At 33.7% G+C, this 25,791-nt stretch overlaps 1 protein-coding gene across 1 annotated transcript; it reads left to right on the forward strand.

Moving 5' to 3' along the window:
- The first annotated feature begins 6,123 nt into the window (after positions 1–6,123).
- Positions 6,124–19,438, forward strand: LOC135133267 (pickpocket protein 28-like). Its single transcript, XM_064061604.1, has 9 exons — positions 6,124–6,449; positions 6,503–6,745; positions 15,856–15,958; positions 17,407–17,564; positions 17,611–17,815; positions 18,467–18,737; positions 18,791–18,850; positions 18,905–19,070; positions 19,135–19,438. The coding sequence occupies exons 1-9, from the start codon at positions 6,250–6,252 to the stop codon at positions 19,352–19,354; spliced, it is 1,626 nt and encodes a 541-aa protein (XP_063917674.1). The 5' UTR covers positions 6,124–6,249; the 3' UTR covers positions 19,355–19,438.
- Positions 19,439–25,791: the final 6,353 nt, after the last annotated feature.

Here is a 25,791-nt window from a genome sequence, read left to right on the forward strand (position 1 = left end):
TATGTTACAAGTGTTGAAAACGGTCCATTGCATTACGAACGGGAATACGGCGCGAGACGCAGTCGAGCGCTGTATGTAAGTGAGTAATGCAATGGAGTTTTCACACGAGTATCATACAATATTTTTTGCGCTGCCTTTTTGAAAAAATAACATTTTTCAATCGCTAAAAGAATAAATATTACTGAACCGAAATTATGTTGGTATTGAATTTATTACCAAATACGTCAAATACCAATCTGTCAATTTGTCCGGGCTAGATTTTGAATTTCAAAGTTGAAATGGAAAATCGTGCACGTATTCAGAAAATTGCAGATAAAGCAACTGCAAATTTGTTGCCTGCAAAATCCGCAGGTCCATATGAAGCCGAATATCAAAAATTCATCAAGCGGTGCGAAGAAAATAAAATACGCGAATTTTCTGAAACGACGCTCGTGGTTTATTTCCAAATTAAATCGGAAATTATGAAAGCCTCCACACTGTGGACAATATATTCAGTTCTGAAAAATCCTCTTGGTATCAAACATAACATAAATCATTCGAAATTTTCTAAATTAACAGCGTTTTTAAAGCGGCAGAATGACACAAGCCCAAGAAGTCTGAAATACTTACCAGTGGACACATTTTTATTTGCGGCTCCAGATCAGAGAGAATCTTGTGATTATGATTCAGCGTGAGGTTGCGAATAACGTCAAGTTTAAACGGTTTTTTTAATTAACCAGAACTACTAACAAACAGTAATAACATAATAGTTGTCAACAACATAAACCAAACCACCGAATATTGTCAACTGTCAAATTACTACAAATCTAAATTTTGATCAACAAATTCCCCTATTTAAGATTACAACTTAAATTGCGCTTTTTAAAAATTTCGAGCCACTTTTTGTTATAATAACTTTAGATACATGATTATCAATTAGTAGTAATTACTTTGTGATAATCAATTTATTTTTTCAAAGCTTAAATTCCTCGTTTGTATTTTGCAGCACTAGATCCTTTTTCATTGCCATTGCGACACGCTACGTGTCAACGTAAAATGTCAATTACAACTATGGCAGCGCAAAAAAATAATTATCGGTCTCCAAAATTAAATCCCTGATATTAAAATGAGTCATAAATGTAATAATTTTTTTTTTCGCTTTGTAGTGGCGTTTGTTATCGTGTCAGAGACAGTTGACATTTCGATATCAAACTCAGTTTAAAGGTTATTAATCACAACAGTCGATGTAACAAACAGTTGGCATTCATTTTGGAAACGAAATACGGAAAAAAACAAACTTTAGTGGCTGTAATACTCTTAACCAGGTTTTTTTTTACGCAACCGATGTAAGGATTCTTACACACATCAAATCGTTTCGAAGAAAAACAAGATCTTGCATGTCATAAATATGTAAATGAAAGTAAGCATTAGTTTACGCACAAATTCCTCCAAAGTGAAACCTTGAATGTTTTTTATATTGAATACAGTATAACCTTATTCACCAGGGTCTAGAATGAATAAACACTAATTTAACATTTATATCAATTTCGTGTGAGTGGAATGATGTAAATATTCCCAAAGCACTTATAATAATTAGATATTATTTTTGTAATTACTAGTTAATTTAGCGGTTATAAAATTCATTTTAATTACCTATTATTGCTTGTACTTTTCTGATTAAGTAACGGGCTGCTTTCAAGTTGGTTTTGCGATATTCTATAAGTCCAGTAGCCATGCAAGATGCGGTGACACTTGTTACAATTCGCGACTGCGATTCGCTATCGCTACTACTGTCATCGATTCTTCTATGGTAACACGGACTTGTGATATCGCAAATCCAACTTGAAATTGGCTCGTTGTGTTTAAAATTAATAGCTAATTAATATGTATGTAATACCTTTTTGATTTTTAATTATCTAGGGAAAGGCTATTATAATGGGGTCATACTAACGTATGTTTTCTCGTATTTAAGAGCTTGTAGAACAAAAATTATTGATCCGCAGTCAGTCTGTCTGTGTATGAGTGTATGTACATCATACATCATTCAGTTGTCTGTCAGCGTATATCTGTTCATGATTTTATTATAAAGATAATATTCGAATCAATGCCTTTTCAACATCTTTAAATTTGTGTATACAATTAACAGTAATTATTTACCAAGGGACAGACGATACCTTTCTGACCCGAGCTGAATTATTTTCCGAAATCCGAAGGATCGATTTTTTGAAAAAAAACAAAATTACATAACAATATTTTGCAATTTATTTCCGAATCTGCAAAACCGAATGATTTTAAATATTGAAGATGGTTTACAGTTATTATAAGCATGATAAATTTTTAATCAAAATATATTTGCTTACCTTCTCTAAAACATTTAAGACGTCATTTCAAAATTTTATCGAATAAATCCTATCTAAAATGTGGAAAATGAGTTTACACTTGTGATTTATCATTGCATTCATATTTTTTTAGATTTGATTACACAGGATGACTCAAAAAAATTAATGAATAAGGCAATTTATTTTCTTGAAAAAATCAGGAACTGCAAAACCGAATGCTTTGAGACCTTGCAAACGTTTTACGGTTATCGCTAATCAAAATGTATTAAATTATCCTCTCATAAAAAATTCATGACATCATCTCAAAATTTTGGTGAATAAATCCTCCACAAATTTTACAAATTATTATCACTCTATACTTGTGACTTATCGTTGCGTTAATTTTTTTAGATTTGCTTATGCAAGTGGCCAAAAAAATTACGAATTAATAAATTTATTTTAACGACCAAATCAAGAATGGCTCATTTCATTTTTCCAAAAATTTGGGAATACAATATTGTTATTATTAGTATTTTACACTGCATCAATCCAAGTTTGTATAGGTGTCCTTGCAAAAATGTTGATGACATCATCATAAAATTTTGTGAAATAAAAACTCATTTAAAATACGCATAGCATGCTTCTTTACATGTACTGTAACCTTGCATATTTACACATGTTCATTTCAACTTTTAGAGGTTCTCATGAAAAAATAAAATTCGCAAAAATAAATTTTATAATTTTTCTAAAATGATGGATACGTTACAGTTAAAACCCGTTTTCAGTTAAAACGCTTTTTCCCTAGTTAAGACGCGTTTTTACTAAATGCCTTTGTGAGAAACAGAATTTACTGCTGCTTAAAAGTGAACGTCAATTAAAACTAATTCTTACTAGGCAAAGTTTGGTTAGCGTTTTACCATCTACATCTACCTTATATTTCTAAAATAAATACAAAATTTGACAACAATTGTTTCAGTACTTCCGGCAATTATCTGTCTTATCTTCTTAATATTCAGAACATTTTGTTCGATTGTGGTTTAAATAACAATTTTAATCCTGTGTTTTGTTGAACTTAAAGTAACCCATCTCTAATAACACTTGTCTTTCAACACTTAGGAATAGCAATCTGACGATCAAGTGTTTATTTATGTTTATGCATCGAAAGAATGTCACGTAGAAACTAGTTTGATTTCAACGAGTTTATCTTCTCAAATTCAAAAAAATTAATGAAATTTTGCTAAAATAGTAATTATATACCAAGGGAGAGAAAACAATTTTTATAGCCGAGCTGAATTATACCCGAGACGCGTAGCGTCGAGGGTAATAATGAAAGCGAGGCTATAAAATGGTTCTCTCCCGTGGTTTATATATTATTTTTTTCACTACTAGCACATTTGTTTAACTTTTCTTTAATGACAATGTATAAAAGTCGGAACGAATTTAAGATATCCATGAAAATCAAATAGCCTGTGAAAACAAATGAATAAAAATGACATTAAACCAAAAATCTTAATAAAGAGCAAAATGTCGACTAGCGACGAAGATACTAGTGTGTGCACCCCGCCAGAAATCCGAAAAGAAGCAAGTAACGTGCAGTGTGATCAATTACTGCCACAAAAATCAAAAGAGTTCTACTTAAAAGTTTACGCACAATTCAAAGATTGGTGCAAAATTAAAAAAGTGGCCAAAGTGTCAGAAAATGTCCTTCTTGTTTATATGGAAGAAAAAGCTAAAAACAAAAAAGCTTCCAGTCTATGGGCCACATTTTCTATGTTAAAACAAACTCTTAAATTAAAAGAAAATGTGGATATTTCAAAATATTATAAAGTAATTGCTTTTCTCAAACGCAAAAATGATTCCTACACACCCAAAAAGGCGGCTGTTTTTGAGAAGCATCAAATCACAAAATTTATTTTAGAAGCACCTGATGAAATTTTTCTTTCGTCTAAGGTAATTCTGTTAATTGACAATGAGATTTTAAAAAACGCCAAATTACATTTGCTTCCAGGTTATTCTCATTATAGGAATTGCAGGAGCTTGTCGGACAGATGAGCTCTGCAACATGAAAATGACAGATGTAGATACACGAGAGGATATGATAGTCATAAATATCCCTCAAACAAAAACAAAATCTTCTCGAAAATTTGTCATTATGGAGCCCACCTGGATTGATGTGGTTAAAAAATACTTGACAAAAAGGCCGTCTCCTGATATGGCAAGGCTTTTCATTGGGTTTAGAGGTGGAAAACCGACTAGACAAAACATGGGACATAATACGATAAGCAAGACACCTTATAAAATAGCTCAATACCTACAACTGCCAAATGTCGACAAATTTACTGGCCATACATTGAGGCGAACATCAGCGACTATTTTGGCTGATATGGTTGGGGACATATTATCACTCAAACGCCATGGGGGCTGGAAAAGTTCAATGGTTGCTGAAGGGTATGTTGAGGAGTCTCTCACTGACAAAAGAAGAATTGCAAATATAATTCAGGGAACACCTCATCACATTAACCTACCTGCTCCTAGCTCTTCCAATATTTTATGTGAGAGGAGTGAAGAAGTGTGTAGTGAAATGCCATCTACTTCCACACATGCTGCTACAAACAGTGAAATAACTATACCGGTGGAGAACTTTACCTCCAATCGCAATACATCGGGAATCAATATGACGTGCCACAACTGCACAATTAACTATTATTTCAAATAATTATAGTTGAGGTGTTAATCTTTAGTTACTTTGTTGTTAATACTTATTATTCTCAATTTTTTAATAAACATTTGTCTTTCGAATAACACAATATTATTTCTACATTAACATTTTCATTATTTATTATAAAAATACTACTTCTTAACAGATTACACAAATTAGAGGTTAAAAATGTCACGTGCTCGTAAGAATAACTGCAATAGATTTTTCATGATTGCTCTGGTGGCATTCTTGCTGGAGTGTGGTCCAGGCGGCAAATTTAAGATTTCGCAAGAAATTTCAGCTTCCCAGTTCTACATCATCTGTCATTAATAAACAATGTATAAAATGTGGCAGCTTAATGTCAAGTAAACACCTCAACTACGACATTCTAAGGTAACCATGGCAATACTGTCAATTATTTTCATTATCTACTAGTAGGAGAGAAAAATCCATTATTGGGTAAGGTGGAGAACAGTAATTTCTCAAGCATCAAACACGATATATAATGAAGTCTTCTGAGGCTAGTAGTGAAAAAAAAATCTTATCTAACATATACAAAATATGATGTCTGTACTTGTCATTTATCATTCCATTCATATTTTAGTTATCACTGCATTAAAATTTTTTATTTATATTTTTTATTAGATTTGCTTATACGGGGTGTCTGAAAAAAAATTAATGACTGAGTCAATTTATTTTATTGATTAAATCAAGAATTGCAATAACTGAATATGTACTTTGAAATCTTGATGTTGTGAAGTTATTTCAGTATTCTTTTAATCAACATGTTTATCAACCCCAAAAAATTGATTGCGTCATCTCAAAAGTAATTTGCAAATTGCGTGACCTTTAATAAGAAATTATTTTAAACTAAGACAAACGGCTTTTCGTGCATGACCAATTTTGACTAATTTCTTTTTCGATCTCTCGGTACTTCCTTAGCTTACACTCAGAAAGTAAAAATTAGGAATATGCTGCAGGTCTGAGATAAAGCCTAAAAGCGCCGTGGCCCCAAGATAAACGCTTGACATAACCTACCCCACTTCGCATTTTACCGATAAATATTTTAAAATAATAGATCAACAGTTCCATTCCGACTGCTATCTTAGCTTAGCTCAAATAAACAGCTTGATGCCACATCGACGTAACAACCGGATAAAATCCCACCAACTTCACAAAGAGCGGCATACGATGGCCTTGTCTTTGAACTGTACTTCTTATTAGTGACACCAAATTTAACCTACACATTCCTAAATGAATTTAGTAAGCCGGTGTTTCTCAAGAATGACTGTTTACGAAATGAATGAAAGAGCAAATAAAGAAATTGCTGAACCATATATAAAGAGTGAAGAAGGATACTGGCATAGTCTGAGAAAATATTTAAGAGAATATGCGGAAGTAACAGGTCTCCAGGGATTCCGGTACGTTGCTGAAAAACGTTCAACAGCTGAAAAGTGAGTGACTGTTTATTTCAACTATTTTTTATGTGAATTATCGTACATTTAAGGATTATTTGGAGTTTGGCTTTGATATTTTCATTAGGTGGTTGTATGTATATGATTTCCGAAATTCTGAATAAGTATGAGAATAGTCCAGTGGTTGTCAGTTTTGCGACCGAAGATACACCGCTGTATAAAATTCCGTTCCCTGCTGTTACCATTTGTCCAGAAGCAAAATATGACACAAGGGTGTTCAATTATAGCGATATCTTTTATCGGGTAAAGGATGGCAAATCAGTGAGCAAAACAAAGTGAGCAGGTATTTTATAGGAATTTCAGTTATACTTTCTACAAAGTTTAAGTTGTTTTTTTCGACTCTGTCAAAACAAAATCGTTTTCAATTTGTCAACGCAAATATAAATAGTAGGAGTGTAGTGTTTTATTAAAAGCCAAATTGAGACTTTATTTGAAAGTGATGAATCTGCAGGGTTGACAGCCGGGTGTGCGAGGCACGAAAAGTCACTTTTCTCCAAATACAATACTTCAAACGTGAAATTAGATCCAAATATAAATAACTGTGATAGTAATCAATTGAAGTTAGTTTATTTCAAATTCTTAAAGCAATAATACGATAACTAACATGTATTCTAACTTTCTAACGTCTAAAAAATTCAAAAAGACAAACCAAAAACTCCTAGGTCATGGAGACAGAATAACAGGAAGCAGCATTTAAACAAATGACGGCTAAAGAGCTCCACTCAAGAACCATTTATGACACTTTCCACATTACATCGAGAACGGTCGGTGTACAACGGAAGAGAGGCGGTGCCGTTTGGTTTAAAATGAATACTTAGGTAGATTAAAAACGTCTTAAATGTTATTATTACAATGTGCTTAATTATGGTATAAAAATAATAGTAGGTTATGATATGAGTTTATAATGCAAAGGATTCTAGCACGAATGAAAGTTGAGCGCATGAGCGAAGCGAAGTCCTGCATTATAAACGAATATCATATTTCATTTTGTGGGCGAAGTAGCGGTAATAGACCATCGGGTTTAATTTGTAAGTCTCAGTTTTATAAAAATAAGGTAAAAACCTTAATAAAAAATTAAAAATACAAATGACAATTCCTATTGGTTGCTATGAAGTTTTTTCAAACAATTCCATTGTCTTGTGAAAAATCCCTATGGTGTAGATACCATTGCGTTTCCATGACACCGCTAATCTGAAATCGCCATAATGTGGCAGGTTATAAATGATTTTCGTTGTGTCAAACATGAATTATGATGCTACTCGACCACAAAAATATTTATTACAACATAAAAATTCTAGTAACTTTTACTGGGTGTGAATATTCACTTTGAATAATTTTGTTATTTATTTACAGTTTGTTGTCCCTTTTATATACCATATTATTAAACTGTATAGGTTACATAAAGTATATTCTTTATAACCTTGTGAAGTTCCTCGCGATATCCACGCAGTTTTTTACTTTTTATGTAAAAGTGGGTCAGTGTCAAATTTAGCAGACCTTGTGTTTATCAAGTGAGTATAGGTTTTAAAAAAACTGCTTTTTATTAAATGGGTCCTTTTTTGTTTCACAACTTTTTTTGTTTTTTTTTGGTGTCTGTTTTTTTAATGTTATAAATATTTAACAGTTTTCACTTAAATAACCAGTTAAAATATACTTTTTACCGCAAATTAGCAAGTTTTTGTTATTTAATCGAGTCAAGTTTTCCTTAAGAATGTCAAAAATTTTAAAATTTGTAGTAGTGCCATCTTTCGGTCTAAATTTGAACTTCTTGAACGACAACAAACTCTTAGATATAACATTAGATAAATAATTTTGTTGTTATGTTTTATAGTAGGGTTTTTTATTAATAATTTATGTTGCAGTTACCAGCATTGGTAATATTATTCATTTAAGAAATTTATAAAAAAATAACTTTTTTTGATCAATTTGTATATTGTTCTAAAATTTCAAAATTACGGCTGTCGGTAACAAAAACTAACAGCAATCACATCAAACATCTGAAAAGGGTAATTAAAAAAAAATTAAAAGAACAAAAACCTGCTTCTGGATTCTTAATTTATGGGGGCTGACCGTAGCCAGCCGGCACTTAGGCCTCGCCTTTGGGCCCATTGTACCTTCCCCAAGTCCATATCAGTGTGTTTTCCCGTTCCTTTACTCGTCAAGCCACCCAACTGCTTGAATGTACTTGAGTAATGCAGAGGGTGGAAACTCCCTGATATTTGCCATACTAGGCCAGATGTCCCCTAGTATGGATTCCCTGTAGGAGGCTAGGGCTGGACACTCACGAAGAATGTGCTCAGCTGTTTCCTCTTCTTCATTGCATCCACGACAGATTGGGTCTGTTACCACCCCTATCGTATGTAGATGTTTGTTAAACTGGTAATGTCCCGTAAGGAATCCTACCAGTTTACGCAGTTTGTCCATTGAAAGTGAGAGATAAAATTTCGTCAACTTACGGTCTGGTGTCGCCATACAAGTTCTACTATCCCGACAGCTGCTCTTCACCCATATCTGCTCATGGCGTCTCTGGGTATATTGCTTTACGAGTACGTTCGAGAGGGCGACCGAAGGCGTGATTGCCGGTTCGGGTTCCCAGAAGGGCATGCGCGCGGCTCGCTTCGCCATCTCATCTGCCCTCTCGTTTCCTTCGTTGCCACTGTGTCCTTTGATCCAACAAAGTTCCACACTATTCCTCTGCGTTACATACTTTAGCGTTTGTTTGCACTCCCAAACCAACCCGGATCGAACCATACAGCTGTCCAGGGCTAGTAGTGCAGACTTGCTGTCAGTAAGTATGCGTATTGATTTGTTGCCGATTTCACGTTCGGCAATGATTCTAGCTCCCAGCATTATTCCCATCAGTTCTGTTTGTAAGACAGACGTGTGGGTGCCGAGAGGTACACTGATTTGTGCGTTCAGTTGTTCGGAGTAGATGCCGGCTCCTGAACCACTATCTGTTTTGGCACCATCGACATAGATATCTATGTCGGCTCGTCCTTCTAAATTATCATTCATTGATATTCTATATGTCTTCTCATATATTAATTTTGTGCCCATTCGGTTACAACCCATCCTTAACAAGGGTATTCTGTTGAACGCCTCCGTTAAGATCCGAGTGTGCTTCGTTGTGCGGCCTTGCTTGTTCCATACTCCCAGAGAGTGAAGTCTTAGAGACGTCGTCATTGCCGCTTCCTCTATGTAAAGGTTAAGAGGTGCTAAGCAAAGAAGAGTCTCCAGAGCCGCTGTGGGAGTGGTCCTCATTGCTCCTGTAATACTGAGACACGCCATTCTCTGAACGTGTTCAAGTTGCAGGGCTGTTGTTTTTTGTCTGGCTCTGGGCCACCAAACTAAAGCTCCATAGCACAGCATCGGTCTGACTATTGCCGTGTAGATCCAGCGGGCGATCTTGGGATTTAAACCCCACGACCTTCCCGCCACCCTACGACATTGCCAAAGAGCCGAACGTGTCTTTTCTACTTTATGAGGATCCCGCCAAATTCTGGGCCTTTGTCAATCTACAACGTGGTAAGTCTAGGATACCTGGGGTAGTAAATTACAATGAATCCAGCCATTGTACACCTACTGCAGTCCTTAATGCTTTTGCTTCTTTCTTTGCTAGTGTATTTACCGATTCTGATAATACCTTTTGTGCATCCAGTCCGATCAACATACAATCTTTAAATGTAAGTCTGCCACTTATAACAAATGAAGATGTTGTTGCCGCTTGCAAGAAGTTAAAAAGTAAATTTACAGCCGGAGTCGACGGCATCCCGGCGTTTCTAGTGAAAGACTGTGCAGTCCTCTTTGCAACACCACTTACCCGTTTGTTTAATTTATGCATTCAGACTGGACAATTTCCATATACTTGGAAAAAAGCGCGCATTTGCCCTGTACACAAGGACGGCGATATTTCTGATGTGTCTAACTATAGACCTATTTCCATTCTGTGCAATTTTTCCAAGATTTTTGAGATGGTTATATACGGAAAAATATATCACCAAGTCCTGCCAAAAATTTCACTTAGTCAACATGGCTTTGTGAAAGGACGGTCTACCCTTACCAATCTAGTTCAGTTTACTCAATATGCTCTCAGTGTATTAGATAAAGGTGGTCAATTAGATGTCATATATTTTGATTTTCGTCGTGCGTTTGACAGAATTGATCATTACATTTTATTGTATAAATTGCAGATGTTTGGGTTTGACAGTAACTTAGTCAAATTATTTGAGAGTTATCTCCTTGGACGGACACAGTACGTTTCATATGAAGGTTTCAATTCTTTCTCATATCCAGTTCGTTCCGGCGTGCCTCAAGGGTCTAACCTTGGCCCACTTTTATTTCTTCTTTTTATGAACGACCTGCCGGATATTGTTAAAAACAAAATTTTGCTTTATGCTGATGACGTCAAATTATTTAGAGAGGTAAAGGATCAGGATGACAGTCACTCATTACAGAACGATGTATCTAAATTTGTGCTATGGTCTGAGAATAACAGACTATCACTATCGCTTGATAAATGTAGATACATAGCATATTCTAATAAAAAGTATCCTGTGGTCACTAATTATTTCTTAAGTAATGTAAGCATTAAGAGAGATGTCGTTATTAAAGACCTAGGTGTAATTTTTGATGTAAAATTACAGTTTGCTGAACACTACAGATACATTGCAGGTAAGGCGTCCAAAATTACGGGATTTATTATACGTAATTCAAAATCGTTTAATACTGAATGCGTTAAGAAATTGTATTTTTGCTACGCAAGATCTCTACTCGATTATTGCTCTACTGTGTGGTCACCTATAGATCAATGCCACAAGATGTCGTTGGAGAAGATACAGAGACGGCTGCTGAAGTATCTAGCCTTTAAAAGCGACAATATATACCCTCCACGCAAATTTCCAGAGAACCGGCTACTTGAAAGATTCAGTATTCCAGCTTTAGAGATAAGAAGAAATATCCTTGCTGTATCATTCCTATATAAGGTCGTCAATGGTTATATCGATACTCCAGAAATATTGGAAGTTATAAAATTTCGCGTGCCACAACTTCAGCTCAGAAGTACAGATACGTTCTATTTGCCTACAGCCAGAACAAAATTATTGAAGAAATCACCTATATATCTGATGTGTGCAACCTTCAACAAATACGGGAAAAGCTGCGATATATTCTACGATAGCCAAAGATGCATCAGAAGTATCATTTGTTTAAAGTCGATGGCTAATTTCCAATAGTAAATTATGCTTTTGAATATTCCTTTTTTTTCTTTAGATTTCTTTTTTTAATTTATGTAATTTATGAGTTATCGTTTATTCATTTATATGTGAAATTATCTATAACTACCACTGTAATGTCAAATAGTATTTTATTTAGAATTATATTCAGTCAGGTACATATTATCCTATAATTGGGCCACGGTCTGTTGGATAATAAACATTTATTTATTTATTTATTTATTTATTTATCATCTACATGCTTCTTCCAATTCAGTCGCCAGTCCAATACAACTCCCAGGTATTTGACTTCTTCCGAAAGTTGAAGCGTTGTGTTAAATATTTTTGGCATCTGTAGTGTGCCAATTTTCCTTTTCCTAGTGAACAGGATTAGTTTCGTCTTTTCTCCATTAACGGAGAGGGTATGCCTGCTGCACCATTCCTCGACTATTTTTACTGCAGCTTGCATTATCTCACATAATGTATCTGCGTTTTTTCCTGTTAGCAGAATGACTAGATCGTCCGCGTATCCAATTGTGTGGTAGCCAAGATCATTGAGGCGTCGTATCAGGCTGTCAACGACAGTATCCCACAGTACAGGAGAGAGAACTCCTCCCTGAGGACATCCCCTGTCTACAACAGCCTCGATCTCAGTGCCACCTACATTAATCATTACTTCCCTATTCCTCAGCATACCGGCCACTTAGGGTGGGGTCCACGTCGTGCTCTCGTAGGGCTAGTTCTATGCTTTTGAAGGTCGTTTTATCAAACGCTCCTTCAATATCCAAAAACATTCCTAAGGTGAAGAGTTTGTTCTCCATCGCCCACTCTATACGGTTTACAACTGTGTGTAGGGCCGTATCGGTGGATCTTCCTTGGATGTAGGCATGTTGGTTCGGATGTAGAGGTTGCTTGCTCAAAGCAGTCTCCCGAATCTCTTTTTCGCTTAGTCTTTCTAGCGTTCTCAGCAAGAATGATGTTAAGCTAATTGGTCTGTAGGATTTAGCCAAGGTGTAATCTTGTCGTCCTGGCTTAGGTATAAAGATAACCTTTACTTTTCGCCATGCATTCGGTATGTAGCTGAAAGCCAGACACGCCCGAAGCATTGGCAACAAAATAGGGCGTAGTCTGCTCATTCCCCTCTGCAGGAGGGCGGGATAAATACCGTCAACTCCTGGAGATTTGTATGGGGAAAAGAGTCCACTGCCCACTCCAGTCTTGCCTCCGTGACTACCTTTGCTGCCAGCGCCCAGTCCTTCGGGGAAGGTTGAGTACCGGCTACATCCCTTTTGGAATGGGGGGTAGTCCTTGTGCTGCCTGGAAACATGGTCTGCAGCAAAAGTTCTGCGGATTCTTCTAAGGTGGCTGTAAAGGTGCCATCTTCTTTCTTTAGGAAACCTAGTTGATGTGTGTGGTCCTTCGAGAGAACTCTCTTCAGCCTTGCGGCCGAAGCAGTCGACGTTATATCGCTGCAGAAGGATCTCCACGTTTCCCGTTTCCTCTTTCTTAATTCTTTCTTAAACTCTTTCCGGTGCTCTTTATAGGCTTCCCAGTCTTCAGTTTTCTTAGTGTTTTTTGCTCTATTGAAAAGTTTTCTTAGCCCCGATTGAAGTAGGCTGAGCCTTCGGTTCCACCATGGTGTACCTTTGCCCAGACCTTCCTTCTTTAGGGGGCAACTTTTCTCATACGCTGACATTAGATAGTCGTTGATAATGCTCAAGGTTTTCTCTATGTTTTCTGTCGATCTGTATTCTGTTGGTATAGACTGCACGGAGGTCCCCAGTCTGTCGTCCAGTTCTTCGTTGTATAAAGCCCAGTTCGTCAGCCTAGGGTTCCTGTACGTCTTTGCCTCCGTGTTTATACATTTTAATGTATACATGATCCATCTATGGTCTGACACTGACGCCTCTTTAGAGACGTGCCATCCCATTATATATTGTGAGATATATAATGGGATGGCACGTCTACCTGCTTTAAAAGTAAAACAATTAAAACAAATCTCGGCAAAAGTACCATTCCTGTCTCCAGAATAGTTCAGCTCGGGCAGGAATGGAATACTTTCCGCCTCGGTACGTTATATAATACCGATACGTAAAATCTAAGAAAAATTTTACGTATCGGCTGGGTCCCGGGGGTTAGATTATTTTAGCAACATTAGTTGTTATTTTGAGTATTATAATTGAAATAAAAAGTTGTTGCACTTGAAAGGTTAATTTTTAATTTGCTAGAACCGGGAGGGTCAACGGAGAAATGTAATATGTACCTCGGCAAACTGCAGATTCGTCTATAATATGCACTTTTTCGTCTTTGGTATATAAATAGCTATTTTGAAGCAATACCAAAAGTTCATTATTTTTTACTTCCCGAGCGTACATTAAGGAAGTATTATAATCGAGTCCATCGGGCGACTGGCTACTTTTATGTTTTCTTGACGAGAGTACGGAAAGGTAGGCCTCTCTGTGTCGATTTTCATTAGGCAGATAATTTTCTAAACTGCAGGACCCAATGTTTGTCAAATTTTGTATGTAAATTAAGAATATCGTGTAGATGGAAAAACGCTAACCAAAATTCGTCTAATATCCTCATACGACGTCATTTTCAAATTTTATAATAGTAAGATCCGGTTTATGGAAAGCGAATTAAAAGTTAATAGCGATTAACTTTTAATTGAGGTCCGTATGCAATGTGCATGTTTTAACCAATCATAGGCTCGTATTATACATTTTAATTCTCTGTTAAATTAATCGAGGATTTAATATTTAATTCGCGTTCCATAAACCGGCCTTAAATGTTGTTTAAATTTTTTAAAATAACATATTTACCATTACCAATCTACTTGTGGTTTAAGTATATTTTAAGTATGCTCTCATGGAGTGAAACATTGCAAACGTTATAACGCTAGCGGAAACAAGGTAAATCGTTAATCAAAATTTATCCCTTTACAACCCCCCTGAAAACTGATGAGGAAATTTTGCCGAATAAATCCTGTCTAAATTGTACAAATTATGATGTTTCTTACTTGTGATTTATCACTACATTAATATTTTTTAGAATTGCTCTACTAGTTAACTTAAAAAATTAATGGATGATTCAATTTATTTTATTGATTGATTCACTTCATTTTCCCGAAAATTTGGAAATACAGTACGGTTATTATTAGTAGGCCATATTCAAATTACAAACACATCTTTATTATAAGTTATAGAGTTTCTCATAAAAAAATAAAATTCACTAAATCAAATTTTATAATTTTTCGAAAAAACTGAATGTTTTGCAGAAATAACTTTCGACCATTTTTTTTAGAAGGAAAGGTTTTTAAAAAATGTTGGATGAGCATAACATAACTGATTTTTTCCAATTCTCATTAATTAAACTTCCATTTTATGCATTGAATATACATTGAATATTTTTATTATTAAAACAATAGTTTAATCGAAAGAATGTATAAAATGTTTATAGTAGCACTTTATTCGCACGACTATTGACAACCCGAATAAAGTAAAAAAATTACAGTTCACTATCATGGCTCTACTTTTGAAATTTTCGTCGCCATGGAAAAATTTTCGCAAGTGTAAATTCGAATGGAAGGCTTGGAACCTCCACTCCACGAAAGTAGAGTCGACTTAACTTCCACTACACTTGACCTAGACAAAATCTAAGCCCATATGTACGATTTTAAGGTGACGTCATTACATTGTCGGTGGGGATGATTAGACCAAATTTGGTTAGCCTTTTATCATTTACATTTACATATAAAATTTGACCACAATCTGCTGGTAATTTCGGAGATTATCTCTCTAACAAAAGTTGATACAGATGGTGAAGCGACAGACACACAGAGACGAAAACGGGAGACCTATGTTTTTGTACTGTAGGGGTCATGATACATCGAGAAAGTGTGCTAGTCGCCCGATGAACTCAATTACAATATTTCCTTAGTTTACGCTCGGAAGTAATACTAATTGTTGAAAAAACCTGATGTGATGGAGTTTTTTTTTTATTATTTTTCCCTTTTTTAGCACCACTAACTCTATTAAAATCACTAGATAGATTCCAGACAATTTGAAAATCGCAGGCCTGTGTAATTTTTATTGTATTTTTTTGTTATAATAATTGCTTTAGCGAAAATTCTTTCTTTTAACTCTTTATTTCACAATTAATAATCTTGTTTCTAGTTTAACGATGTTTCAACGTCTAAGTGTTCTCTGCGAAGTCAAATATCCTACCGAATTTGAAAATAATACACTGGATAACGAAGTCTTTGAAACCATAGACAAAGTAAGTGAAAATTAAGTAGGAATGGCTTATTGTATGTTTAAAGAAAGTTTCAATCACGTTTCACTAAATATTATTACGCCAATGATGTATAATTTTATTTATCTACAACTTGTTAATAAAGTTACTTTTATATAACTCATGAGGTACATAAAGATGTTCATTATGTAACTAGTGTTATAGTGATGTTTCATTATATAACTAGCATTATAATAACAGTCAACTATGAAAACTTAATTTTTTGACAGTATTTAATTATTTACTGCATTTGTATTATTAATTTTGACACTTCCACCAAATTAACATATTCAATGTTCTCCGAAGTTATGAAAAAATTACGAGAAATTTTCGTTTTTGTGTTCGGTTTTCTAACGTAGAAAAAATGTCCTTCATTTTTCATATTTTCAAACAGCAAATTAGTTAATTCGTCCTTCCTGCATGCATTCGCAACTCGCATAATCAGAACCACCTGAAAATTAATTTCGTATATGAATATATCAGGAAAATTTTAATACTTTCGTTAGTAACCATTGTTCATCTTCACCTTCATGCAGGAAGGTGGTCACATCATTTTTAGAGAAAATATTTGAACAATAATTTTATGTCACCATCTCATTCTGTCTTATGCATTTTGTGCGAAACAAAAAATTACCAGATTTTGAGTATCTCGTAAAAATTTTGTCAAATTTTGAAATTTGTCAACAAAATTATTTGGAAAACAGAATCTTTGGTTTATTTAATGTTTTAATACTCTACTTAATTTTGTTTTACACTTCTTTTACTTTCTAGTTAATTAACTATGAAACGATTTAATAATCAAACAAAACAGTTTATATTAAATGTATTGGATTATCTAGACAGAAGCCATGATGTGCAATGTAAGAAAAAAAGAAAAACAGAACTGGCAGCCGAGATGTTAAAAATTTCTGAAAAATCTTTATATAATTTACAAAAAATGCATGTTCAAGTGACACGAAGTGTAAAGAGAATATGTCCACTACTATTAGAAATATAAACACTCAAGTAAATCTTGTAGATTTAACGTTAGTCAGGGAAATTATATATAAAATGATTGCATCTAACAACCACGTAACTATGAAGTCGCTTCATGCTAGAGTTGTGAAACAGGTACCAGATTTTAAAGTTAGACCAAAGACACTAAACACATAGATTAAAAAGAAGAACAAAATTTCACCACCACAGACACGAAATTATACAAACCCCTTTTTCTGAATGAAATATAGATATTTAGTATACTCTCGTATTACCAACTAAATTCATCTTTGGTCTGCGTTAACATGGACATTACGCAATTTGTATGGACAAAGCGCTTAATCATGTGGTAGTTCGCCTTTTGGCTAGAATCAACAGACATTTCTATATTTGTCTAGACAAAACGCAATTTGTCTAAATTATTGTTTTGTACTGTTATAACTAGTTTTATATTTTAGACTAAAATTGAACCAAGGGATATGTTTATGCTCTGTAGTTATATCAATGAAACTAATGGGCTGGGTTGTGAGTCATTATTTAAGCCTGTTTTTATAGATGGAGGATTATGTTATTCGTTTAATAATTTAGGCCGAGATGACATATTTAACGATCACGTGTAAGTTGAACACTGCTTTAATATGTTTATAAATGATTATTTGTAGGTATAATTACGCAAAATACTATGAAGTTCCTCACAAAATGGCAGATTATTTCAATGTGGAAACCGGATACAAAGAAAATATCGGTATTGACGCGTATCCTAGAAGAACGCTAAAGCCTGGTCCAAAAAATGGAATGACAATATTGTTAAAGTTTGACGATAAATGGCATGATCCTACATGTAATATTTTTTTCAAGGGATTTAGAGTAAGTATTATACAGTTGACATTTCAAGAAATATAAAAAGCAAATTCTCAAGTCCATTCCATTGGATTATTTTATTTTATATTTACTTATTACATTTTTCTACTTTACCGACGATTTCTGTGATAGTAAAAAGTTATTTTATCAACTCACGTAATTTTTACCCATACTTTTGTCATTTTGCATGTCGTTAATTTTTGTCGACGCTGGGTCTGTGAAGCAGAAACTCCACCACTGAGCCATGCCTGCTATAACAGGGTTCGTGCTTTGTTTGTAAAGAAAAGGCGGTTACACAATAAAAAAATAGGTCGAAAGTTCTTAAAAAAACATTTGGCGCCCCCGAGAAGATTTTACACTTTTAAAAAATACAGTTGGGACCCCCAAGAAGGTTTCACATTACAAAAAATGTCATGTCAGGCCACCGAGAAGGTTTTACATTTTTAAAAAAGACACTTGGGACCGCCGAGAAGATTTCACATTCTTAAAGAAATACATTTGGTGCCCCCGAGAAGGTTTTACCAACATTTTCAAATAACGAGGGAAGTAATCTCACCTTTTCGAGAAAGTTCTGCTTGCTAATTTTAACAATAAAATGTTAATGTCTTCTTCCTTGCACATTATTTATTTATATCTATATTTATTTTCTACTTGTAGGTTTTAATTCATAGCCCTTGGGAAGTGCCTCTCTTTGGACAATATTACATTAGCGTTCCCACTAATAAATATTTGTCCGCTGTTGTGGAAGGTGAATATGTCCGATCTTCTGAAAATCTCAGCAAAATTAAGGCCAAGAAAAGAAGGTGCTACATGCGAGATGAATACTCTCTAAAATATTTTAAAATTTATACTCAATCTAACTGTTTCCTTGAATGTCGCACTAATTATACCTTGAAACAATGTGGCTGTGTTCAATATTTCATGCCCCGTGAGTATATTACATATTTTAAGAAAAAATATTTTGTATGATTTTTACAATAGGCGAGAATACAACTGCGATTTGTGGTAGACCTCTTCACGAATGTACACAACAAGCTGAAAGTAAGGACAAACTCAGGATGTATGTAAATATTTTTTAATTTTATTGGTAATTAGGTGCCTTCATAAAAGAACAACTGGAAGCTAACTTAAAAGGATATGACTTTTGTGATTGTCTACCTGCCTGTTCAAATTTGAAATTTCGGGTAGAAACTTCGCAAGACACTTTCCATGTGAAAGAATTTTGGAATGCAATAGGAGGCGCCGATAGATATTTAGAAGGGTATTAAAATATGTTTGGATAGTTATATAATATATATATATATATATAAAACAAAAATTTTTAGCTGGTCCTGGTCATTGATGCATATTTATTTCAAAGACGAACAGATTAGAACACTGGAAAGAAATGAACTGTATGGTACCTCTGATTTAATTTCCAACTTAGGAGGCCTTTTAGGATTATTTACGGGATTTTCATTGCTTTCGATTATTGAAATTCTTTACTTTTGTTCTTTACGTATTTTCTGCAATAAAAAAATCTATGGAAGTTGGTCAGGTCCTTAAACTAAAGGACGAGATAACACTTCTAGAAAAGTCTGAAGCAATTTTATTAGGAGAAGGTCAATGCACTTTTCTTTCACTGGAACGATGGTGTAAAATTTAATTAATTGTTGTTATTACTTTGTTGTAAAGTCATTAGACGCATTATTTTGAAGTAAATTTGTAAAGTTGACACACAATGAAAAAAAAACAGGAAAATAAAATATGTTGATAACGGAAGTTATGAGTGAGCTTGTATGTAATATTTTTCTTTTGCCTTCTTGAAAACAACATGATTTGATACGTCGGAATATGAAGTGACAGAATACTTACTAAAATCAATTAACTGAAAAATTACCAAAATCCACGTTTAGAATGCAAAATCCATGGTTATTATTTATATAGTGGATATTTACAAAGGTCAACAGCCAATTGTTTTTTTTTTCGTTGTGGGTCGTCTATCTGTATATTTTGTATTAATAAAAAAGTAGTATTCTAAATGTTACTTCTAGACCAGAGCCTTGGAAACATGAAAAATATACTCTTAAGTAAATATCTATTGATTTTTTTTAAGTAAGACAAATTCCATAATATATTTGCATTAAAAAAATTTAAAAAAATTTAAAAAGTAAACAAAATGTAATCCGTTAAGTGATTTTACAAGAAAGTTTAATGTAATGGTGGGTATGTCAGAAACATTCCTCGACAAATTTTTCCCTACATAGCCCAAATTAATTTCAGTGGTATTCTCTGCATTAAAGATGTCAATATAACTTACCTTTTGTAAGTTTTTGCATTACCAGTATTTCTAAAATTTGGGAAAATAACCGTTTCGGCATTTTCTTTCTTGAATTCGAATTATACGGGGTGTCTGGAAAATGGCGGATTAACTCTCCCCTACGCTCTTAACAATCAACTGGTGAGTCTGGGAAAAATAGTAAAAAAAAATCCTTCCCACATTTTGGTGGGGTTATAATAATTTTAGAATTGGTTCTTTTGCTACGTTTAACAACTGCACATTCATTATCACAATAACTAGTAATAAAACTTTTAGTTAATATTTCTCTCGCCTATGACAATATTCAATTACGATTTCAGTTAGAATGTACATACAAAGATATGGTTGTGTTGTTTTTGCAATAATTTGATAAAATTCCATTTGACATCATTATTTACCTGATATAATAAAGAGAAGGTACAATCAGCAAAAATCGAGTAAGCAGTTACAAATGTTTGGCGTATCAAAAAAAAATTATTGGTTTTCAAAACCCTACGTTCAAAATGTTCCCAGTTAATGAAAATGCTAATGTGTATGGTTTTTGACGAATGCGAAGGGAATGCTACTGTTGCCGCACGGGTTTGTACTGAGTGTTATCCGGTAAGAAGGCATCCCACAGTAAATGAGATTAGGCAACTGGACGCAAGATTGAGGAAAACAGGCAGCTTACTTCTTACTCCTAGTTTCATGATCGAGGTCGTTCTAGGATCACACGTACTTCAAAGTTAAAGGAGGATGTCGTACATCTATTGACATAGTTGGAAGTGTATGTAGATTACGATTTACCTCTAAAATTTTGTGGACTGATGACTAAATTTTACAAAAAAAAAAATGATCAAAATTTGGAAACATTACGAGCTTACTTACATGTACAAGTCAGGAATTTTTAACATCTTCTCTAGTGTTTAGTTGGTTATGCTTTAATGGATTTAAACGTTTTTTTTTTAGTTTATTTATTAATGAAAAATAACATCTTGTTTTATTAATAATAATGCACAACGATTAATGACTACTGATTGTTAGGGTTATTGTCCTAAAAAGTAAGCCGAAGGTAATCACGCATTAGGTGCGTGCAGTCTTGCCTACCTTACTTTTTAAAATTACGTTTTTTTTTTCTTCATCTAGTTTTTTGGGACTCTCAAAACACTTAATCCGCCATTTTCCAGACACCCGTTATACATATATCCTGATTTCGAAATATGTGCAATAAAAAAATGGGGAATAGCTCACAATAAGATTATTTCACTGCGTAAAACTCACGTTACAAAGTAGTAGTAATGCTTACATCATATAATAAATAGATATCAACACGCCATGTTCTTTCCCTAGGAGAGCCTGTGACGACATCCTCCTGTCACACATCTCTCTTGTGCATGGAGAGATTACAACGAAGCTATCCTTGCCTGATCACTATTTGAATTTTGCGCGCCTAAATTTTAGGAAGTATGTCTGAACTAATTTCGTACGAAAGATGTTGACAGATTGATTTTATAAATAATTCACAGTAGATAACGAAAGGAATAGTAAATTATTGGGCAGCAATTGTGATCCGTTATGATTAGGTACATCACTTAAAATAGGATCTTTGTTCTAAATTCTAAAATTGTGTTTCGTACAAGAACTCGAAAGAGAGGTTAGAAGAAACATCTGTCAAAAGCGATTTGTTGTGCTGGTGCGGTACAAGGATGGAAGTGAAATAGACATATACAGATGAAATGCATATAACAAAGATGAAGATGTGGTGATCACACAAGGATAGCATTATACTACTCCCTTTGACGTAGAAAACGACAACAGATAGCTTCAAGTCTAGTCACAGCTTTCAGTTTGAGTATTGATATCTATTTGTTATGTGACCTAAGTAGTAATGTCTAGAAAAAATTATTTGAAATTAAATATAAATTCGTCACCTTAGAACTGGTTTGCCTCATATCCAGATCGCGTCCGAGGGATTTTCGCCTCTACTGTTTGGTGCAGATTTGCCGCATGTCGCACTTGGGCGAAGCGAAACATAGTTTAGATTCAATGCTGATTTGCCGCATGTCCAAGCAGAAATCGATACAGTACCGTTATCCGTTTTTACGTACTTCATTGCTGTTTTGCTTTTCAGCGTTAGGTTTGGGGTTGGGAAAGAAATCGTATTCAACTTCACGCGTAGAACAATAAGAATAATGTGAAATAAATAAAAAAGAGACTTAACAATTTTGATGAATCTGAAATTAAAAAAAAGCAACTGTAATTTGTGCAACTCTTTTTCTGTTATAGATGTTACAAATATTTTCAAATTACATATTAGATTCGAAATTTTACAAATTTAAATTTCAAATAGATTTGTTGTTCGATAAACAAATAATTTAATTTTTTTCTAAACAGTAACATTTTTCTTTAATTTTTTCTCGGGAATGATTGAACTTATTTTCTCTAAAGTTTTAGTGAACAAGATTTATAACGCTGCATACCAGTAAAAGAGTTCACAATTTTTTGTAGTATTCTTATTTGTAGAAACAATATTTCTACATCAATAATCACAAATAATAGATACATTTTTAATTTTTTAAATTAAAATGTTGTAAAAGTAATATGAAAATTAAAATTTCGAAGCAAAATCTGTTTAGGTGGATTTTGCTTCGGAATTTATTACTGGAACGTTTACAAAAATCAGCTTTTGACATAAAATGCTTGCAAATTTGAAACAGAATTGGAATGTTTCTTGACAATCATGCCTAATACATTTTTGACTTGTATCTTTTAAAAAGAATTATTTCCGAATTTATAGCTATTTACAATTTACGACTTACTTCAAGAATAAATTCCGTATTAGAATTTTACCTATAATAACTAAATAGATGTATGTTGTTAACTCATATAAGGTACCTTACATCGAAACGAGTAATTTGTTTTTTAATATGACATTGCCTTTCTTTATCATTCTATTTGTCTAACAATTATTGTTGTGCAATTATACGCGTGTAAATAAAACTAAATTTACAATAACTTATTTATGGGTAAATTTTTTTACCAATTAATTTAAGTGGATGGTTATATGTAATGGTAATAATAGCCGCATAAAATTCACTCACTGTTTAGGTATATCAGATATAAAAAGCTATTAAATCCAAATGTTATTGTTTATTTTTTTATGTCTCGAGCGCAAGCTAAGGAAGTATTGTAATCAGGTTCATCGGGCGACTGGCTACTTTTATGGCTTCTCAACGTTTCATGACTCCTATAATACGAAAACATAGGTCTCTCGTTTCCAGTTGATAAAACGCTGACCAACATTTGTTATCATCCTCCCCATCATATAACGTCATCTCCAACTTTTACAGCAATAAATGTTATATAAATTTAAAAAAATAACATACTTCTTCATTTGTTGTTTGTTGAGTTTTTATCCTAAGCACCCAGATTGAATTGAATTACCATAACCCTAATTTCTTGAGATTTTGGAAACAGGATATACTACATAAAGAAAGTTAAAAGAATTTGAAGTAATGTAATGATACTCTTTTTACATCAACATACTATTATCAATTAATTGGGCATCGTCCAAAATACTGTTCATAAATTATAAGTGCAGGAAGTTTATGCAAAAGCATGCAAATACATTTTTTGCGTATAGTAATATGTATTACTTTATTATTAAATATCTACTCATTTACAAGAATTATTAAAATTAGTAAAAAAAAGTATTCAAGTCTCTGTCTAGTTTAATACCTTACCTTATTAAAATAATAAGTTTAATCAATTATGTAGTTAGCAAACAATGACGTTTAATTTATACTTAGTAGGGTCAGCCCCGTAGCTACGGGGGGGGCAAGATGGGGCTGAGCCCCCCTTAGCAGTTGTGGTTGCGCCCCCTGGAACACTTACACATTATAAATTTCAAATTAGTAATAAAATTTCAATATAATGCCCATTGCTGAAGCATATTTACTAGCCCTACCCGCCCACCCTTTATTTTCTTACAGGGTATGTCATTTGGCAATATATACGAATTTTTAGATGCAGTACAGCTGTTTGTGAATCTACATTCTCTGAATAGATCGCAATGACGCATCAAAGATTGGCAAACTTGGTTTTTCTGGCTTTTCAAAAGTACCGTACCAATTCTTTGGAGTTGGACAGGTTTTTACCAAAATTTAATAGCGGAAAAACGACGTTTACAACTGTTTTAATGAAAAAATAAAGCAGTTATCTGAGTGTATTATTGAAATATATACAGGGTGTCTCAGAAATAAGTACATTAATTTTAATCAGTCATAGAGCTCATCGAACTCAACAATTTTTTTTAATAGAGTTTTGTCAAGAACTTTTTAATTATCAAGTTAAAAATTGTTAAAGTTTTATCCCACTCAAGGTTACCCACCCATGGATCCTCAGTCACCCACTAATAATTATTAGTCAACAACCAAAATACTCCTTTAATAAAAATGTGTGCACTGAATGCAGTTTTTTATGTAGATTTCAAATCTGGTCTCCAAATTTTTCCATCACGTCACATTTTTGTGCTACACGTAATTTTATATCGTAAAATTGCGATTTTTCACATAAAACGTGCATCTGTACTGCCCTTACACGAGTTGAAAAAATCGGATTTGATGATTTAGTCAAGTAGGCATGTGTCACAATTTAAATGACATTTAGAAGTTACGTCAAAATTCTTGTTGTATGTAATTTTGCAAAATGAGTGTAATACTAAAAAAATATCGCACTTACAATTGGTTTCAGAAAAAACGGGACAAGATGAGTAAATCAGGTGCTCATAGATCGAAAAGCAATGGGAAAAGACGATTACAGAAAATGTTACGAATTTTTCAAGGAATGAAGCTGAAAATGTCTTCTGGAGGCAAAAATCTAAAAAAATCCCTGTTGTTTTCGAAAATGGTTAAAAAACTGTAGAAAACTTTGTAGTGAAAATTTGGATTTTGAAAAATTTGCTTAAAAATTCTCAAAAATTCCATAACGAAGATTTCGAGGAACCGAATAGAAAAACATAGTGGGTTGATGATAATATTTTCAAAAAATTCACTTTCAAAGTCAAAATTTTTAAAAAAATTCTAAAAATCGTTGAATTCATTGGGAGATTACAGAAAATGTTACGAATTTTTCAAGAACTGAAGCTGAAAATAACTTTTGGAAGTTAAAATGTAATACAAAATCTCGAAAATGGTCAAAAAAATTCAACAATTCTGTATTTAAAATTTGGATTTTGAAAAAATTTCTTAAAAATCCACAAAAATTTCTGAACAATAGAACTCGACGACCTGAATCGAAAAACATATTGGTTTGATGAACTGGGAATATCATCTTCAAAAAATTCACTTTCAAAGTCAAAATTTTTAAGAAAATTCTGAAAATCGTAAAATTCATTTGACGATTCTGGAAAATGTTACTGCTCACGTTTGGCAGACGACGATTTGGGAGGCTTTCTGAAAACATTCTTTGGGCGCGAGTGCCGTTTTCCCGAGTTTCACCATACGTTAAAACGATATCGGTGCATTCCAGATTTGAAAACAAAACCATTTCAACACATTTCGGCTATAAATTAGAAATCTGTGCCAAACAAACTTTAAAGAGACAACGTTTAATCTATCTATATAAAAATGGATGTTGGTATATATATATATCTGTGATCGATAGACTCCGAAATCGTTTGACCGATCATCATGAAATTTGGCAC

The sequence above is a fragment of the Zophobas morio genome, unplaced genomic scaffold, assembly GCF_036711695.1.
Source record: "Zophobas morio isolate AGI-343-1 ecotype UQ-CSIRO unplaced genomic scaffold, CSIRO_AGI_Zmor_V1 ptg000021l, whole genome shotgun sequence".
Lineage (NCBI taxonomy): Eukaryota > Metazoa > Arthropoda > Insecta > Coleoptera > Tenebrionidae > Zophobas > Zophobas morio.

Coding starts and splice junctions, on each gene's coding strand:
- LOC135133267 (XM_064061604.1), top strand. CDS start 6,250: ATGAATTTAGTAAGCCGGTGTTTCTCAAGAATGACTGTTTACGAAATG. Junction 6,450..6,502: donor AAACGTTCAACAGCTGAAAA/GTGAGTGACTGT, acceptor CGTACATTTAAG/GATTATTTGGAGTTTGGCTT. Junction 15,959..17,406: donor TCTTTGAAACCATAGACAAA/GTAAGTGAAAAT, acceptor TTTATATTTTAG/ACTAAAATTGAACCAAGGGA.